At 46.6% G+C, this 20,118-nt stretch overlaps 1 protein-coding gene across 5 annotated transcripts in view; it reads right to left on the bottom strand.

Moving 5' to 3' along the window:
* Positions 1-20,118, bottom strand: part of dnpep (aspartyl aminopeptidase) — a 75,025-nt gene that overhangs the window by 26,034 nt on the left and 28,873 nt on the right. For 4 of the 5 annotated variants that reach the window (XM_072469132.1, XM_072469123.1, XM_072469099.1 and 1 more), the window contains exons 3-9: positions 13,992-14,080; positions 12,226-12,339; positions 8,401-8,526; positions 7,533-7,657; positions 4,867-4,951; positions 3,217-3,324; positions 2,039-2,116 (exon numbers count right to left, since the gene is read on the bottom strand). In XM_072469132.1, the coding sequence (XP_072325233.1) occupies positions 2,039-2,116; positions 3,217-3,324; positions 4,867-4,951; positions 7,533-7,657; positions 8,401-8,526; positions 12,226-12,339; positions 13,992-14,080 (725 nt within the window). The remainder of the gene's footprint in view (positions 1-2,038; positions 2,117-3,216; positions 3,325-4,866; positions 4,952-7,532; positions 7,658-8,400; positions 8,527-12,225; positions 12,340-13,991; positions 14,081-20,118) is intronic. The other variant, XM_072469104.1, reaches the window with a different exon arrangement.

Genomic DNA, 20,118 nt, shown 5'->3' with positions numbered 1-20,118 from the left:
GGGTGGTGAGGTTTAGGGAGTGAATTGAGGGGGGGGGCGGTGAAGTTTAGGGAGTGAATTGAGAGAGGGGGCGGTGAGATTTAGGGAGTGAATTGAGGGGGGGGCGGTGAAGTTTAGGGAGTGAATTGAGGGGGGGCGGTGAAGTTTAGGGAATGAATTGATGGGGGGGCGGTGAAGTTTAGGGAGTGAATTGGGGGGAGGCGGTGATGTTTAAGGAGTGAATTGAGGGGGGGCCGGTGAAGTTTAGGGAGTGAATTGAGGGGGGGCGGTGAAGTTTAGGGAGTGAATTGAGGGGGGGGCGGTGGTGAAGTTTACGGAGTGAATTGAGAGGGAGGGGCGGTGAAGTTTAGGGAGTGAATTGAGGGAGGGAGCGGTGGTGAAGTTTACGGAGTGAATTGAGAGGGAGGGGCGGTGAAGTTTAGGGAGTGAATTGAGGGGGGGCGGTGAAGTTTAGGGAGTGAATTGAGGGGGGGCGGCGAAGTTTAGGGAGTGAATTGGGAGGGGGCGGTGAGGTTTAGGGAGTGAATTGAGGGAGGGAGCGGTGAACTTTAGGGAGTGAATTGAGGAGGGGGCGGTGACGTTTAGGGAGTGAATTGAGGGGGGGCGGCGAAGTTTAGGGAGTGAATTGGGAGGGGGGGGCGGTGAAGTTTAGGGAGTGAATGGAGGGAGGGAGCGGTGAGGTTTAGGGAGTGAATTGAGGAGGGGGCGGTGAAATTTACGGAGTGAATTGAGAGGGAGGGGCGGTGACGTTTAGGGAGTGAATTGAGGGGGGGCGGTGATGTTTAGAGAGTGAATTGGGGGGAGGCGATGATGTTTAATGAGTGAATTGAGGGGGGGGGGGCGGTGAAGTTTAGGGAGTGAATTGAGGGGGGGGCGGTGAAGTTTAGGGAGTGAATTGAGAGAGGGGGCGGTGAAGTTTAGGGAGTGAATTGAGAGAGGGGGGGCGGTGAAGTTTAGGGAGTGAATCGAGGGGGGGGCGGTGAGGTTTAGGGAGTGAATTGAAGGGGGGGCGGTGAACTTTAGGGAGTGAATTGGGAGGGGGCGGTGAAGTTTAGGGAGTGAATTGAGGGGGGGCGGTGAAGTTTAGTTAGTGAATTTTGGGGGGAGGTGCGGTGAAGTTTAGGGAGTGAATTGAGGGGGGGGGTGAAGTTTAGGGAGTGAATTTCAGAACTTGGGATCCAGACAACTGAAGGCCGCCAATGGGGAGGTGAAGGAAGTGGATGATGCGCAAGAGGCCAGAGTTGGAGAAATGCAAAGATTTCAGTGGGTTGGAGGAGATTATAATCATAGCGGCGAGATCACAGAGGGATTCAAAAACAAGGATGAGAACTTTAAAAATCGGGCCGTTGTGGACTGGGAGCCAGTGTCGGTCAACAAAGAACAAAGAACAAACAATGAAAAGTACAGCACAGGAACAGGCCCTTCGGCCCTCCAAGCCTGTGCCGACCATGCTGCCCGTCATAACTAAAATCTTATACACTTCCTGGGTCCGTATCCCTCTCTTCCCATCCTATTCATGTATTTGTCAAGACGCCCCTTAAATGTCACTATCGCAAACAAGCACAAGGTTGATTGGTGAACCGCTCATGGAGCGAGTCTGGTTATAGAGATTGCAGAAAGTAACAGAGGGGCAGTGCACAAGCAGCCTAAAAGGCCGCTGAAAAGAAGAACATTGAATCAACAGGAACACCACATGTGGCCGTACATTACTAACGGCTAATATTGGTTATTTGCAGCAATTGCAACGCATGTGTCATTGCTCGAGTGGTTAGCAACAACAACTTACAAAACATGGCGAAATATCTTTAGCATTACTGAACAAAACATTTCACCAAACTATATGAGGAGATATTAGGATAGGTGACCAAAAGCTGGTACAAAGGAATTTATTTTAACAAGTGTCTTAAAGGGGGGGGGGGGGGGAGAATTGGCAGGGAGGTTTGGGGGCGAGTTCCAGGACCGTGTCCCTGTTTCCTCGCTGCTTGGAATCAGCATCACACGGAGCCACGTTGAGCTGAAGGTGGTTAAGGCACGTTACCTGCAGGGCACAGTAACAGCTGTGTAGATTATCCAATCGTGGTGCAAATATAAATTCCTTGAAAACGCCGCCCAGAGCCTACAAAGGAGAACAGGGAGCCTGATGAAGCACAGTGAAAGCAGCAGCAACAACAACACATCCCCAACACCTGAAACTGCAAAGAGCCTGTCCTTGCTTCACTCTGGCGTGCGCGCACGCACACCACCGACCCACACTACCGACCCCCAGTGAAAACCTGGGGACCCAGGTTCGAACCCCACCATGGTGGAGGGTAAATTAGAATTCAAGAAAAATCTGGAATATAAAAAGTCTTAAACGATCACCATGAAACCGTTGTCGGTTGTCGTAAAAAGAAATCCCACCGTTCCCGGCCCCGGATCGCTGTCCGTGTGGAATTTGAACATTCTCCCCGTGTCTGCGTGGGTCTCACCTCCACAACCCAAAGCTGTGCAGGGTAGGTGGATTGGCCACGCTAAATTGCCCCTTAAGGAGATGGTGAATAAATCTGAGGCTATTTCCGAGAGCAGTTAAGAATTGATGTGGGTCTGAATGGAGCTAGGATAGCAGTTCCCCCCCCCCCCAAGGATGTAAGTGAAGCAGATTTTTAATGGCTTTTCAGCAGTTTAGTTGTCACCATTAGGAGACAAGCTTTTTATTTCCAGATTTATTTAATTAATGGAATTTAAATTGTCCAGCTGCTGCGGTGAGATTTGAACTCATGTCTCTGCGTACTTGGTCCGGGCCTCTGGGAAACTGGTCCAGTAACATAAACACTCCTCGAAATGCTGCATGGCCTGCTCGGTGTTATTCATTCATATTTCTCGCATCTGCACAATTTTGCCCTCGTCTCCTTCTCTGACCCTGTCCAATGCACACACGAACCATTGCCCAAACCACAGCCCACATTCCCTAAACCGATCAAAGCATCAAAAGGTGGTAGAAGTTTGGAATCTCTTCTACAAATGGCGATCTTTAGTTGTTATTAAATGTGAGATGAAGGATTTTTGTCACCCATTGGACAATGGCAGCCATGCGGAGGCAGCTCACAAATGAGAGCAGTGATTTCACTCAACGGAGGAGCAGACTCGATGGGCAGAATGGCCTAATCCGGCTCCGATATCTTATGGAAAGAGGTAAGAGGGAGAGGGGAAGAGAGAGGGAAAGAGAGACAGACTCACCCCAGGCTGCGTATCGGCCAGACACAGCTCAAAGTCTAAGATGTGGTCCACATTCATACCTAACTGTGTGCAAAGCAGGTTCAACAGGACAGTGTGATGTTTCTCGGACTGTGGGTGAGAGCAAATCGATAAAAACTCATTAAGAGCAAGAGGAAGTTCCTTCCATTAACATAAAAAGGTAATAAAAACATACTTTCTGGGTTTGGAGGAACGCCTGCAAGGGAGTGATGGTGGCAAAGGAAAAAAAGTGTTTAATCCCAACACTCTGGTCGAGACCTCAATCCACCTCACCAGAGTAGAGCAGGTAACATTCAACTAGGTCCTTGTCCAAATACTGTCATCACAGAAGGCCATTCTGTCCTTCGGATCTATGCTGGCTCCCTGTGGAGCAATCCGGTCAGTCCCATTCTTCCACTCTACCTACACAGCCCCGTAAGTTTATTTCCCTGAAGTGCATATTCGATTTCCTGTTGAAATCGTTCATCATCTCCGCTTCCACCCCCCTTGTTGGCAGGAGTTCCAGGCCATTAACTTTCACTGTGTAAAAAAGGTTTTCCCTCACATTGTCCTTGCATCTTTTACCAGAAATCTTAAATCTGAATCGCCTGGTTCATGTACCATCAGCTAATGTAAACGTTTTTTGCCTGCCTTATCCAAACTGATCATAATCTTGTACAGCTGACTTACCAGATCTGTCCTCAATCGCCTCAGTCCCAAGAAGAACAACCCCTCGCTTCTCCAACCTAATCTTGCAGCGAAAAGCTCTCAAACATGGAACCATTCTGGTAAACCTCCACTGCACCATCTCAAGGGCCCTCGCGTCCTTCCTAAACCGTGTGGCGACCAGAACTGGACGCAACACTCTAGTTGTGGCCTTTAACAAACAGGAAAAGGGATCTCTGTGCTAAATCAACCTGCCACCTTTGGAGCACGGTCTTAAAACAAAGACAGAAAGGCTTAAAGTGGTCCTCTAGATACACAAATAAAATGTAGTACATAGACACCTATATTTCCATGTACTCTTAAAAATAAAATCTTTGAATTTATAAACTTTAAATTTTTAAAAATCAAATCAAATTATTTTTACATTTCCAGACAGAAAAATTGTGAAAAGTTATTCACCGCCCCCTCTCAATTCATGTAAGGTAGACAAATAAAAGCAGTTCCCATTAGCTGATGGTACAAGGGCTGGGGACACGCAGATTTAATGGCTTTGGGCAAGAGATACAGGGGCAACATGAGGAAAAACATTTTTACTCAGTGAGTGATAAATGACATGGAGTTTCCTGCTTACGAGGGTGGGATAAGTGAAGGTGATGAATGGTTTCATAAGGAAATTGGATGGGCACTTGAGGGACATAAACTGGCAGAACTACGGGGATGAAAGCGGAGGGATGGGATTGAGTGGATTGTTCTGCAGACAGTTGTGCATTTCAAGAATGTTCTATTTCAAACTTCCCACGCGCATTTCTTTTTCCTCCTCTAACCACGGTTTATTGGCTACATGTTGTTCTGCATGATTGTCATAGCCTTTCATCTGAATCTCTCAATGATAAGCTTATCTATTTCCCCAATAGGCGTGTAATATTGTTACACTGGTCTGCGAGGGATGAATTGGCTTTTGAAATAATAACAAACAGGTCGATTTACCATTTGACCAGCATCGCAGGCATTTCCAGTAGATTTCACTCCCAGTTCTAGCTCTTCCTGCACAGCTGTAGCTATGATCGGCACCCTTGAGAGATACATACGTACAGTTAACGTTCAGCATAGCCACCAGTGGGATTTCAGAAATATTCCAAAACACAAACTCACAGACTGCGGGTGTAACTGGCAAACAAATTTTGATATGTGTATCTGCTGGATAACTGATTTTCGGAGTAAGTGTCCAAGTGGGGCAGAGGAAGAGAGGAATTGGGTGGGGTGAGCAATGGTACAGTTACACAAATTACAGGTCACGCTGCAGGTTAATAATGTCATTTAAAAAACAAAGCACTGGGATCCATGTCCACAGGTATAGAATTGAAATGTCCAGAAGTTATGTTAAACTCATGTCCAAACTTGGTAAAACCACACTTGGATTAGTGTGAACAGTTCGGGTCCTCGTACTATAAAAAAAGATAGAAAGGCACGTGATAAAAGGTGCAAATAAAACTCGCAGGAATGACAGCAGAACCGAGAGGATTTACCTCGGCATGCTGGCCTTCATTGGCCGGGGCATTGAGTATAAGAATTGGCAAGTCATGTTGCAGCTGTATAGAACCTTAGTTAGGCCATACTTGGGAGTATAGTGTTCAATTCTGGTCGCCACACTACCAGAAGGATGTGGAGGCTTTAGAGAGGGTGCAGAAGAGATTTACCAGGATGTTGCCTGGTATGGAGGACATTAGCTATGAGGAGAGGTTGAATAAACTTGGTTTGTCCTCACTGGAATAACGGAGGTTGAGGGGCGACCTGATAGAGGTCTACAAAATTATGAGGGGCATAGACAGAGTGGATAGTCAGAAACTTTTTCCCAGGGTAGAGGGGTCAATTACTAGGGGGCATAGGTTTAAAATGCGAGGGGCAAGGTTTAGAGGAGATGTACGAGGCAGGTTTTTTTATACAGAGGGTAGTGGGTGCCTGGAATTCGCTACCGAAGGAGATGGTGGAAGCAGGGACGATAATGACATTTTAGGGGCATCTTGACAAATAAATGAATAGGATGGGAATAGAGGGATACGGACCCAGGAAGTGTAGAAGTTTTTACTTTAGACGGGCAGCATGGTTGGCGCAGGCTTGGAGGGCCGAATGGCCTGCTCCTGTGCTGTACCTTTCTTTGTACCTATCGGGAAAGGTTGAACAGGTTAGCGCTCACTTTCTAGAAAGGATAGAGGTCTTTAAAATTAGGAAAGAATATTAGTTTCACTTGCGAGGAAGTTCAAAATTCGGGAACATAAATATTAATTCAAGACGCAATTCAGGAGAAACTTCTTTACCCAGAAAGTGGATCTCGTTGCCACCGGGACTAATTGAGGCGAATAAAACATATTTCTTAAAATTCATTTTTACAGGATGTGGCCTTTGCTGGCTAGACCAGCATTTGTTGCCCACCCTAATTGCCCCTGTGAAGGTGACAGTGAGCTGCCTTCTTGAACCGCTGACGTCCATGTGCTGTAGGGACACCCACAGTATTGTTAGGCAGGGAGCTCCAGGATTTTGACCCTGCAACAGTGAAGGAATATAGATACATTTAAGGTAGGAGGGAGAAAGGAATAGGATGTGTCGATCGGAGGGATTAAGAGAGGCGGCTCATGTAGAATGGACCTGCACAGACCAGTTGAGTTGAGTTCCCGGTTTCTGTGATGTTATAACTTTTAAACAACTTTATCCAGCTTGGTGTACAAAATGTTGACTTTGGGCAAAATTCTGCTCAGGAAAGGTGAAGTGCCCTGGTGGATGTGTGAGTTTATCTAGTGAATTCACCAGTTGAAGCTGAACCCGCTTGTCTTCGTGGGGTCCGAGGTAGGTGGGGAGGTGGAAGTAGTAAATGGGATGGAGTTGTCTGGGCTTTTAAAGGCAGATTAGCACAGTTTGGCAGCCACGGTTTGTAGGCTGCAGAACTCAAACTCTTTGTTTTCGAAGTGGAATATCTGTCATAATGTAAAAAAACGCAGCAACAAACCTGCGCACAGCAAGATCCCGCCAACCGCAACGACCAGATAGAAACAGAAATGCTGAAACACTCAGCAGGTCAGGCAACATCGGCGATGAGGGAATCAGAGCCACCATTACAGTTCGATGACAATTCAATCGATGAAAGTTCTGATGAAAGGACATCAACTCCTCTGTTTTTCTCTCCACAGAGCTGCCTGACTTGTTGAGTGTTTCTATCAGTGTTTCTCTTCTGTTTTAGTGATGCTGGTTGAGAGATAAACATTGTCCAGGACAACGGGAGAACCCCACCTTGCTCTTTTTTGAAATAGCCGGAAGAGCATCACAGAAGTAGGACTAGGACATTCAGCCCCTCAAGTCTGCTCCGCCATTCAACAATATGATGGCTGATCTGACTGCGGCCCTCACTCCACTTTACAGCCTGCCTCCCTCCTCAATCAAAAATCTGTCCGACTCAGAAGTTCAACACCCAGCCTCTACAAGAGGATTTCAAGCACTTCACGACCCTCTGAGAGTCTGCAGCGAGGCCGGAGCGCTGCAGTGAGGCCTCAGGCTATAATGCGCGCTCAAGTCTCCAAAGTGGAACTTGGACCCGTGGCCGGAGCCGAGGAGAACGAGAGTCCCTCAGCGCATTACAAAGGCTGCCAACCACGCCAGCTTACAGGTGAGTCTCCTTGTTGGGTCCAAAGTTGTCGTTAATCTCTCTCTGCAAGTGGATAGCCAGGTGAGGGATACGAAGGACCGGGTCAGCCACGTTGATCAGGTGGTGCTCCACTTTGTCTCCATTCTGGAAGAAGACAAGCAGAGATCTGAAGCAAGTGAAAATCGCCACGTCAAATTGTACGCACCAGAATGCCATGGCACCGGAAATAATGATGATAGAGGGGCTGGAGCAACAATCAAACTGCATTCACATTATGCCTCTAAGGTACTAAAATGACATAAGGTGCTTCACCAATGTGAAGTGTTATTGGGTCAGGTGACCAAAAGCTTGGTCATAGAGGCAGGTTTTAAGTCAAGAGAGAGGTGGAGAGGGGATCCCAGAGTTGAGCCTTGGCAGTAGAAGACACATCCATCAGTGATGGAGCAATGGAAACTGGGAATGTGCAAGAGGTCAGACATGGAGGAGTGCCAAGATCTTGCAGGGTTGCAGGGCTGGAGGGGGATATAGAGAGGGGGAAGAGGTTATGGATGTTTTAGAAAACAAAGATGAGGGGCGGCATGCGGTGCAGTGGTTAGCACTGGGACTGCGGCACAGAGGACACGGGTTTGAATCCTGGCCCTGGGTCACTGTCCGTGTGGAGTTTGCACATTCTCCCCGTGTCTGCATGGGTTTCACCCCCACAACCCAAAGATGTGCAGGTTAGGTGGATTGGCCACGCTAAATTGCCCCTTAATTGGAAAAAAATAATAATTGGGTACTCTAAAAAAATTTTTTAAAAGGAAAAAAAAAAGAAAACAAAGATGCAAATTTAAAAGTTGAGATGGTGCCGGAACTAGGAGCCAGTGTGGCCAACGAACCTAACTTACCTTCACCAGAACCCTCCCGGCCATCGTGAGGTCACGGTCGAACCAGGTACTCCAGATTCCACCGCCGTAACACTCCACTCCAACCTGCTGGTAACCCACCTGCGACTTCTTTGACCGGAGCTTCACCTGGGAACGGAAACAAATTCAATATCTGTCATCTAATAGCACAAAGAATGGAGTGCTCCCAAACCCACCCAGGGCAGTTCATGAACGCAGCTCACCACCACCTTCTCAGGCTCAATTAGGGATGGGCAACAATTGTTGGCCTTGCCAGCAGTCCCCACACCTCACGAACAAACATAAAAATAAATACACACAAACGTACACCTGGCTGGAACTAGAATCAAATGTGACACCGAGGTTGCAATCGGATTGGTTTAAGAGTCATATGGATTTGAAACGTTAACTCTGTTTCACACTCCAAAGATGCTGCCAGACCTGCTGAGTTTATCCAGCATTTTCTGTTTTTTATTTCAGATTTCCAGCATCCGCAGTATTTTGCTTTTATTAAACTGGTTACGATCAGATTAGCCAGGGTCTTATTAAATGGCAGAAAATGCTCGAGGGGCCGAATGGCCGACAACTTCTTTGTTTGTACGTCTGCACTGTGACAAATGCAGGAAAAAAATATATAGTATTATATAACTGTTACTGAAATATTATTAAAAATCCTGGTTTAACATACAGGCAGGCAACATGTCTGTTAGGGCTGTAATTAAAGTGTCATAAAAGTGAGGTAATCATTCATTCCAACCACCCACTTGTTCACCTATATGGGGTTACTGGAACATTATGTAGTTTGGAAGGTTCCCTGGGGTGTCGATATTGAAGGTTTGTGTTGAGCCTTATAGTTAAAACGATCATGAGAACGTTAGTGGAATAAGATGATTTAATTAACAGGAGCAGCCAGGTCTGTAGCAAGCGGTTTTGCTGTAGGATTGGCTGACAAAGACAGAAGGATTTCCAGGTTGTGCCTGAAAGGGGGGTCTTTCGTCTTTTCTGAAAGATAATCTGCACACAATAGTACAGCAAGTATCCCTGTGTTTGCTAACTTTTTTATAAATGGTTTTTGATCTGTGATGGGCTTTGCTTGATTGGAGATAAAGGAGGTAGAAGTTAGCAGTAAAAAGGGTTTCCTTTTATTTTAGGAATTGGCCAACTGTAAATTGAAAAGCTATTTTCTGTGATGTTTGTGTGTTTAATTATGTGTTAATAATAAAGATGGTTTTAATATAAAAGATCCTTATTTTATAATATAATAATCTTTATTATTGTCACAAGTAGGCTTACATTAACACTGCAATGAAGTTACTGCGAAAAGCCCCTAGTCTCCACATTCCGGCGCCTGTTCGGGTACACTGAGGGAGAATTCAGAATGTCCAATTCACCTAACAGCACGTCTTTCGGGACTTGTGGGAGGAAACCGGAGCACCCGGAGGAAACACACGCAGACACAGTGACCCGATATTTGTCAGTGGAATCACTCCTGGGGGTGAAGTATCTTTGCTCAGTTTTACAAATTGAGAATTGTAGGGGCTGCTCGTCCGGTCTCCGGATATAAATTGGGGTCCAGTCCGCTACCATAACAGCATGGCTGTTGCCAGGGAGAGGAACAGATTTGGGAGTTCGGGAATGGAATTTGGAGCAGGGACTGGAAACAACGGCTTCAGTCTTTCCTTAAATTCTATTGGAGGAAACTTCTGCTCATCCAGTACTGGTTTAGCGCCAGAGGAGTTGAAAAAAGGTGGTGGAGGGATCACTGGCGTGCATGTGAAAAGTAAGGCTGTGCCTTCGCTTTATGTTTCCAAAATTGGAAGGGACAAGGATAAATCCTTGGGAGAACACCAGAGGAAATGGAGTGAGAGCGGAGGAAAGCCATTGCAAGTGATTATCTGTGTATGATTAGATACACAAGAATGGAACCGATATGAGATGGTGTCAAGACCTGCTGGTTGAGTGGCGAGATCGGGTGCTCCGGCTTCCTCCCACTAGGGGATCAGGGATTAAGGGGAGAGGACAGGAGAATGGGGATGAGAAAATATCAGCCATGATTGAATGGCGGAGCAGACTCGATGGGCCGAGTGGCCTAATTCTTCTCCTATGTTTTATGGTCTAACCTAGGAGCAGTCAACAATAGCCCTGGTTGCAAACGGAACTGAAATTCAACACCTGACTGCTTCAGCCTCTGGCTCCTCCCTTAATTACATCATCTAAATACAATTAAACACAATGTCTCTAATTTCTACTCCCCAGGGAACCTTCTTTACATAAACAAAATTCCATTAGGAGCTGGAGGGGCTGGTTTAGCACACTGGGCTAAATCGCTGGCTTTTAAAGCAGACCAAGCAGGCCAGCAGCACGGTTCAATTCCCGTACCAGCCTCCCCGAACAGGCGCTGGAATGTGCCGACTGGAGGCTTTTCACAGTAACTTCATTGAAGCCTACTTGTGACAATAAGCAATTTTAATTTTTCATTAGCCCAACTTCAGGTTGACAACGGTTGAATGAATGATGATTTCATTTTACGTTGCTTTAATTGCATCTCTGTAGCCAAGTGTCTGCAATTCTTGCAAACCAGGATTTAAAAAAAAAACATTGCTGCAGCAGTCAGACACACACTAACCCAGGATTTTAACCTTTACAGCACGAAATATACATAACGTATAGACCTGAAATTCCTACATTCATTACACCTCTTACAGTGGAACATGCTCCATTTTCCAGCTGTGTCCTTTCTCCAAATTATCTGTCAGACATAAGAACTAGGAGCAGGAGTAGGCCATCAGGCCCCTCAAGCCTGCTCCCCCATTCAATGAGATCATGGCTGATCTTTTGTGGACTCAGCTCCACTTTCCGGCCCGAACACCATAACCCTTAATCCCTTTATTCTTCAAAAACTATCTATCTTTATCTTAAAAACATTTCATGAAGGAGCCTCAACTGCTTCACTGGGCAAGGAATTCCATAGATTCACAACCCTTTGGGTGAAGAAGTTCCTCCTAAGCTCAGTCCTAAATCTACTTCCCCTTATTTTAAGGTTATGCCCCCTAGTTCTGCTTTCACCCGCCAGTGGGAACAACCTGCCCCCATCTATCCTATCTATTCCCTTCATAATTTTATGTTTCTGTAAGATCCCCCCGCATCCTTCTAAATTCCAACGAGTACAGTTCCAGTCTACTCACCTCTCCTCGTAATCCAACCCCTTCAGCTCTAGGCGCCAGTATGTCCTTTCTCAGGTAAGGAGACCAAAACTGAACACAATACTCCAGGTGTGGCCTCACTAACACCGTATACAATTGCAGCATAACCTCCCTAGTCTTAAACTCCATCCCTCTAGTAATGAAGGACAAAACTCCATTTGCCTTCTTAACCACCCGTTGCACCTGTAAACCAACTTTCTGCGGCTCATGCACTAGCACACCCAGGTCTCTCTGCACAGCGGCATATTTTAATATTTTATCATTTCAATAATAATCCCTTTTGCTGTTATTCCTACCAAAATAGATAACCTCACATTTGTCAACATTGTTTTCCATCTGCCAGACCCTAGCCCATTCACTTAGCCTATCCAAGTCCCTCTGCAGACTTCCGGTATCCTCTGCACTTTTTGCTTTACCATCTTATAAGAAAATGTCTTGTATGAAATATTGCCATGTTACACTGCATTAATCTCTTCCTGTCTTAGAGCAACAGAGTTCACAGGGCCGGGGGAATTACATTTGCTCCATGATATTTGTATTGTGCACAACACGATTCCTGTTCCCAGGGTATTCACCTACCCTGCCGGCAGAACCAGAAGCACTGTGGGTGATATTTCAGACTCACCCTTAGGCAGGGGCTGTCTGTGTGCGCTCCAATCATGCTGAATCCATTCCCTGGTTTGTACTTGCCTCCCACCGCAAAGGCAATTATCGTAGAGTAGTTCCTCGTCATGTAATACTGTTGAAAGCAAAGGGAATTACACACGGCATCGTCAGAAAAGTGTGGATTGGGCTTGGCACACGTTTTGTGATTTAACTGCAATGCTGAGGCCTCAGCTGGACTATTGTGTCCGATTCTGGACACTGCACTTTCGGTGGGGTGTCAGGGCCTTGGTTAGGGCAAAGAGGGGGGGGGGGGATTTACTAGTTTGGAACAGGGATAAGGAAATTCAGTTATATGGAGGGATTGGAGAAGTCGAGATTATTCTCCTTAGAACAGAGACGTTTCTGGGTGAATTAAGAGGGTGGACAAAATCATGAACGTTCTCGATAAAACAAATAAGGAGAAACTGTTTCCAGAGGCAGAGTCGGCCGTCAAAGAATACGGATTTAAGGTGATTGGCCCAAAAAATCAGAAGCAACATGGAATCACGGGAATTGTTACAGCACAAGGCTCATTGAGTCTGTGCCGTCTCTCCACAGGAGCGATTCACTTCCGAGTCACTCCGCCGCCACGTCCCACCCACACCCCTCCACCAACCCGTAACCCTGCACACTCGCCCTTTTCAGGTAATACTCAAATTCCCTCTTGAATACCATGATCGAACCTTCCTCTCGGCTAGACATTGCAGTCCAGATCCTAGCCACTCAGGCGTGAAAATGTTCTTGCTCATGTCGCCTTTCCTTCTTTTGCCCAATTACCTTAATCCTTCCACCAATGCAAAAACTTTTCTTTTCTGTTCAGACTCTTCATGATTTTGAACATCTCCTCCTAAACGTCTATTTTATAATAATAATAATCTTCATTGTCACAAGTAGGCTTACATTACAATGAAGTTACTGTGAAAAGCCCCTAGTCGCCACATTCCGGTGCCTGTTCGGATACACTGAGGGAGAACTCAGAATGTCCAATTCACCTAACAAGCACGTCTTTAAGGACCATAAGACATAGGAGCAGAATTAGGCCACTCGGCCCATCGAGTCTGCAATCATGAGACCCATTCAATCATGGCTGATATTTTCTCATCCCCATTCTCCTGCCTTCTCCCCATAACCCCTGATCCCCTAGTGGGAGGAAGCCGGAGCACCCGGAGGAAACCCACGCAGACACAGGGAGAACGTGCAGACTCCGTACAAACAGTGACCCAAGCCGAGAATCGAATCTGGGACCCTGGCGCTGTGAAGCAACAGTGTTAGCCACTGTGCTACTGTGCCACCCCCTTGTTTTCCTAGAAGAACACTCCCAACTTCTTCAATCTTTCTCCTGCCATCTTCAATGATTTATGCCCACATATACTGGCTCTGTTCCTGCATCCCCTTTAGAATTGTACCCCTATTTATACTGTATTTCCTATCAAAACGAATCACATCGCATTTCGCGGCATTGAACTTCATCTGCCATTTCTCCACCCGTTCCACCAACTTTTCTTTTGAAGTTCTTCTACATTATCCTCCTCGCAGTTCATAATATCTCCAAGTTTTGTACCATCGCAAATTTTGAAATTGCGCCCTGTACACCAGAGTCTCGGTCATTAATATATATCAGGAAAAGCAGCAGTCCTGAAACTGACCCCTTTCAAACTCCTCTATAAATCTTCCTCCAGTCCAAAAGAACAATCCTCACCCACTACTCTGTTTCAGTCACTCAGTTAAGTTCATACCCACGGTCACCTTGCTGGCAGGTTTCAGGTCCCAGTGGTCGACCTCCTTTAGTTCCTGGAAGCCGGCAGAGCAAAGTCGTCGCTTGCACTCTTCAACAACTATAACAAGAAAGCCACAAACTGGTCATTCACCAACATCAGGCTGTTAATTTCATAAAAACATATAAACCAAGTGCGATATGTACTTAATCATTCATCGAATTATACAATGCAGAAGGAGGCCATTCGGCCCATCAAGTCTGCACCCATCCTGCAAAAGAGCTTCCTACCGAGGTACATGCACCATCCCCGTAACCCCACCTAACCTTTTGGACACTAAGGGCAATTTAGCACGGCCAATTCACCTAACCTGCACATCTTTAGACTGTGGGAGGAAACCGGAACACCCGGAAGAACCCCACACACACACACACACACACATGGGGAGAACGAGCAAACTCCACACAGTTAGTCACCCAAGACCGGAATCGAACTTGGGTCCCTAGCACGGTGAGGCAGCAGTGTTAACCACTGCGCCACCATGCCACCTCAGACCAACAGGATCTCAGATCTGGGAACTTTGGGACATTAGGAACAAGAGTAGGCCGCCTGATTCAAGAAAGCTCGCTCATTCGGATAGATTATGGTTAATCTGCATCTCAGCCCCATGTAGTCCCCATTCCACCATATCACTTGATACCCTTCAATCTCTCTCTCTCTAAGTGGTGTCCTTATTGTCCAAGGGTTGCTAATCATGGTTCATACCAGATTATCACCCTGTGGCAAAGTGAGGAGGTAGGTCCCAAAAACTACCTAAGCCCGCATGTGGACTGAACTGGCAATGTTAATGTTATTCTATGCTAAACTCTAACCATTTAGCCAGCTGATGTAACAAACCCTCCTGTGGTAGCCTTACTCAACAAAAATCGATCAATCTTGGACCTTAAAGCTCCAATTATCCCCCAGCACCCACGGCTTTTTTGGAGGGAGAGTGTGCTAGATTTCCACTCCCCTTTGCCTGAAGTGCTTCCTCTCCTCACCACTGACCAGTCTGCTCCAATTTTACAATTACGGCGCTTTTTCTTACATCCCCCAGCCAGAGGAAATAGTTTCCGCGTCTACTTTATCAAACCCATTCAACATATGAAACACCTCGATTAGACGACTCATCAATCTTCTCCACTGAAGGAAATACAAACCCATGTTGTTGTATTTTAACCTTTTTAAGCCCTGGTATCATTCTGCTGCATCTGAGCTGTACCGACACCAAGGCCAATATGTCTTGCCTGAGATCTTGTCCCAAGAATGCAATAATGGGGTTTGGCGTTAATTTCTCTCTGGATGTTCAAGTCCAGGAAAGGGGGGTCAAACACACAATTTTCCAACATGCAGAATAGGGGAACTGCAAATCAAACTGAACGAATCCTTGGAAAAACAGAATAATAATAATCACAAGGAGGCTTACATTAACACTGCAATGAAGTTACTGTGAAAATCCTCTAATCGCCACATTCCGGCGCCTGTTCGGGTACACAGAGGGAGAATTCAGAATGTCCAAATTACCTAACAGCACGTCTTTCGGGGCTTGTGGGAGAAACCAGAGCGCGCGGAAGAAACTCACGCAGACACAGGGAGAACGTGCAGACTCCGCACAGACAGTGAACCCAGCCGGGAATCGAACCTGGGGCCCTTCTTCAGACCAAGCAGGCGCAGAATAGAAATTCAAAACAATTAGCCAGAGCTCAGTTGGTAGCACCCTGGCCCGAGCCACAAGTGGGGCTCAAGGCCCCCTCTAGAGACATGGGGACAAAAATATAGGCCTGGTACAGTCCTGGTGGGAATGCTGCCCTGTCGGAGGGGCTGTCTTTCTGATGGGACATTAAACCAGGGTCCTGTCTGTCCCCTCAATTAGATTCAAAGATTCCCCGGCACTATTTCAACATGGAGCAGGCAAGGCCATTTGACCTATCATGTTACTAAAACAATAGGTTATCTGGCCATCCTCACGTTGGTGTTTGCCGGGCACAGATTGGTTTCCACTTTGTCTACGTTATAACAGTGACTCCGCGTTAAAGAAAAGTACTTCGGGACATCCCAAAGTCACGAAACACAAGATACAAATGCAAGTCTTTCTTCTTTATATTTCAGTTTGATAGAAAGGTTTTGCTGTCCTTCACAGACCATTCATTGTACACATGGAACCACATTTGCTTCTGGCCCAGCGACACCTCGGTCCTAAAATTCTCACCCTCTGCTCGGGATCCATTTCATGAGCCGTGGGCAGCATTGGAACGGCAGTACTCATTGTCCATGCCTATGGGAGCTCAGGGCAACAAGAGCCAGCCCTGCAGTCACAGATTTGGAGGCACATGCGAACGTCAGATTCATCAAGGCAGGAGTGGCTAGGCAGCAGCTGTTCCCCTTAGTTGAAGAATCAGTTACGAGGGGACACAAGTTCAAGGTGAGGGGCGGGAGGTTCAGGGGGATTTGAGAAAAAACATTTTTATCCAGAGGGTGGCGACGGTCTGGAATGCACTATGCAGGAGGGTGGTAGAGGCGGGATGCCTCACATCCTTTAAAAAGTACCTGGATGAGCGCTTGGCAACGTCATAACATTCAAGGCCAAGTGCTGGCAAATGGGATTAAGTCGACAGGTCAGGTGTTTTTCATGCGTCAGTGCAGACTCGAAGGCCCAAAGGGCCTCTTCTGCACTGTATTATTCTGTGATTCTGTGATGTGGTGTGGTGTAGCTACACCCATAGTGCTGTCAGGAAGGGAGTTCTAGCAATAGTGAAGGAACGGCGATACAGTTCCAAGTCAGGATGGTGAGTAGTTTGGAGGGGACCCTACATAAGCGGCGCTTCTATGTATCTGATGACCTTGTTGTTCTTGGTGGTTGAGGACGCAGGTTTGAACAGTCTGTCTCAGGAGCCTTGGTGAGTTTCTGCATGGCTTGTAGATGGTACACATGGTTACTACTTTGCGTCGGCGGGAGTGAATGTTGAAGGTGGTGGATGGGGCGCCAATCAAGCGGCTGCTTTGTCCTGGATGGTGTCAAGTTTTGTGAATGTTGTTGGAGCTGTATCCATCCAGGCAAGTGGCAAATATTCCACCACAGTCCTATGGCTAGTCCAGTTCAGTTTCTGGTCAACGGTAAGCCCCGGGATGTTCATAGTGGGGGATTCAGCAATGATAGTGCCACTGAATATTGAGGGCCATTGATTAGATTCTCTTTGGTCACTGCCTGGCATTCGTGTGGCATCAATGTTGCTTGCCACTTGTTAGCATAAGCCTGGATATTGTCCAGGTCTTGGTACATCTGGACATGGACTGGTTACTGTCCCCTAATCAAATCCTTCAACATGCCTCTCTAGAAACACATTGAATTGTCTCTTGCTCCATACCTAGAACAAAGAACAAAGAAAAGTTACAGCACAGGAACAGGCCCTTCGGCCCTCCAAGCCTGTGCCGATCCAGATCCTCTATCTAAAACTGTCGCCTATTTTCTAAGGATCTGTATCCCTCTGCTCCCTGCCCATTCATGTATCTATCTAGATACATCTTAAATGACGCTATCGTGCCCGCCTCTACCACCTCCGCCGACACTGCGTTCCAGGCATCCACCACCCTCTGCGTAAAGAACTTTCTACGCATATCGCCCTTAAACTTTTCCCCTCTCACCTTGAGCTCGTGACCTCTAATAATTGAGTCCCCCACTCTTGGAAAAAGCTTCTTGCTGTCCACCCTGTCTATACCTTTCATGATTTTGTAGACCTCAGTGAGGTCCCTCCTCAACCTCCGTCTTTCTAATGAAAATAATCCTAATCTACTCAACCTCTCTTCTTAGCTAGCGCCCTCCATACCAGGCAACATCCTGGTGAACCTCCTCTGCACCTTCTCCAAAGCATCCACATCCTTTTGATAATGTGGCGACCAGAACTGTACGCAGTATTCCAAATGTGGCCGAACCAAAGTTTTATACAACTGGAACATGACCTGCCAACTCTTGTACTCAATACCCCTTCCGACGAAGGAAAGCATGCCGTATGCCTTTTTGAACAATCTATCGACCTGCGCAGCCCCTTCAGGGTACAATGAAAATGAAATGAAATGAAAATCGCTTATTGTCACAAGTAGGTTTCAACTAAGTTACTGTGAAAAGCCCCTAGTCGCCACATTCCGGCGCCTGTTCGGGGAGGCTGGTACGGGAATTGAACCGTGCTGCTGGCCTGCTTGGTCTGCTTTAAAAGCCAGCGATTTAGCCCAGTGTGCTAAACCTGATGGATCTGAACACCCAGATCTCTCTGTACATCAATTTTCCCCAGGGCTTTTTCATTTACCGTATAGTTCGCTCTTGAATTGCATCTTCCAAAATGCATCACCTCGCATTTGCCCGGATTGAACTCCATCTGCCATTTCTCCGCCCAACTCTCCATCTATCTATATTCTGCTGTATTCTCTGACAGTCCCCCCCCTTCACTATCTGCTACTCCACCAATCTTAGTGTCATCTGCAAACTTGCTAATCAGACCACCTATACCTTCCTCCAGATCATTTATGTATATCACAAACAACAGTGGTCCCAGCACGGAGCTCTGTGAAACACCACTGGTCACAGTTCTCCATTTTGAGAAACTCCCTTCCACCACTACTCCCTGTCTCTTGTTGCCCAGCCAGTTCTTTATCCATCTAGCTAGTACACCCTGGACCCCATGAGACTTCACTTTCTCCATCAGCCTACCATCAACCTTATCAAATGCCTTACTGAATTCCATGTATATGACATCTACAACCCTTCCCTCATCAATCAACTTTGTCACTTCCTCAAAGAATTCTACTTTGTTTCCATGGCCTTCCCCAGAAACTTAGTCCACAGCTCTATCAACTTTTTGTGTTCTTTCCCTCCTTACTCCCAACTTCCTACTGACACTACAAAGAATGGAAACCCTCGCCTCTATTTGCACAAGCTTGAGTGAACTTGGCTAGAGTAGAATTTTGACTAAGTTTTTGTTCCAATCGTCTGGGTTAATTTCCAGGCAAGTTCAGCAGGTTGCTGGGAAGGGAACTGGAATGTCGGCCTTTATTTCAAAGGGAATGGAGTATAAAGAAACAGAACTCCTGCTAATATTATACAAAGCACTGGTTAAACCCACCTTGGATACTCTGAACAGTTTTGGTCATCTTATCGAAGAAAATATATAATGGCATTGGAGACAGTATAGAGAAGGGTGATCCTGGGTATGGAGAAATTTTCCTATGAGGAGAGGTTGAGTAGGTTGGGCCTGTACTCATTGGAGTTTAGAAGAATGAGAGGTGACCTTATTCAGACATAGAGGATTCTCAGGGGGCTTGACAGGGTAGATGCTGAGAGGTTGTTACCCCTTGTGGAAACGTCTAGGACCACAGGGCATAATCAAAGAGATTTACAACAGATGAGGAGGAATTTCTTCACAGAAGGAAGTGTACCTGTGGAATGTTTAACGGCAGAGGGCTGCAGAGGCTGGGGCGTTAAGTATGTCCAAGGCTGAGAGGCAGATTTTTAATCTGTAAGGGAATCAAGGGTTATGGGGATAAGGCGGGAAATTGGGAGTTGTGGATTACATCAGATCAGCCATGGTGTCATTGAATGGAGGAGCAGACTCAAAGAGCCGAGAGACTTACTTCTACTCCTACGTTAATGGTCCTAACATGAGATTGTAGTCAACACGTCAGAATGTTGTGCTGAGCATTGTATAAATCAAGTGTTATCACAGAATTCAACCTTGTAAGTGTACTTCAGACCTCTCATTTTATGGTTATAGCCATAAATGAGGTGCCAGCCGTGCTTCAGACGTTAGCGCTGTGTCAGACGGCAAGCCGACGTTCCCAGTGACAGTATTGGGGGGGGGGGGGGGGGGGGGGGTGCTGCACAGTCTGGGCAGCAGGCCGTAGAATCTTTCCTGTGCAGGAGGCCATTCAGCCCATTCTCTGGACTGGCTCTCCCAAACAGCATTCTACCTAGCCCCACTCCCCTGCCTTTTCTCTGGAACTTTGCAAATTATTTTCCAGGTAGCAATCCAATTCCCTTTTGAATACCTCAATCGGATCTGTCTCCACTACCCGCTCAGGAAGTTCATCCCAGATTCCAAACCGCCCTCTGGGTGAAAACATTTTTCCTT

This window comes from Scyliorhinus torazame, chromosome 2, assembly GCF_047496885.1.
Source record: "Scyliorhinus torazame isolate Kashiwa2021f chromosome 2, sScyTor2.1, whole genome shotgun sequence".
Lineage (NCBI taxonomy): Eukaryota > Metazoa > Chordata > Chondrichthyes > Carcharhiniformes > Scyliorhinidae > Scyliorhinus > Scyliorhinus torazame.
Note: the sequence above shows the minus strand (reverse complement) of the source record. Positions and strands in the feature narration are given on the sequence as shown.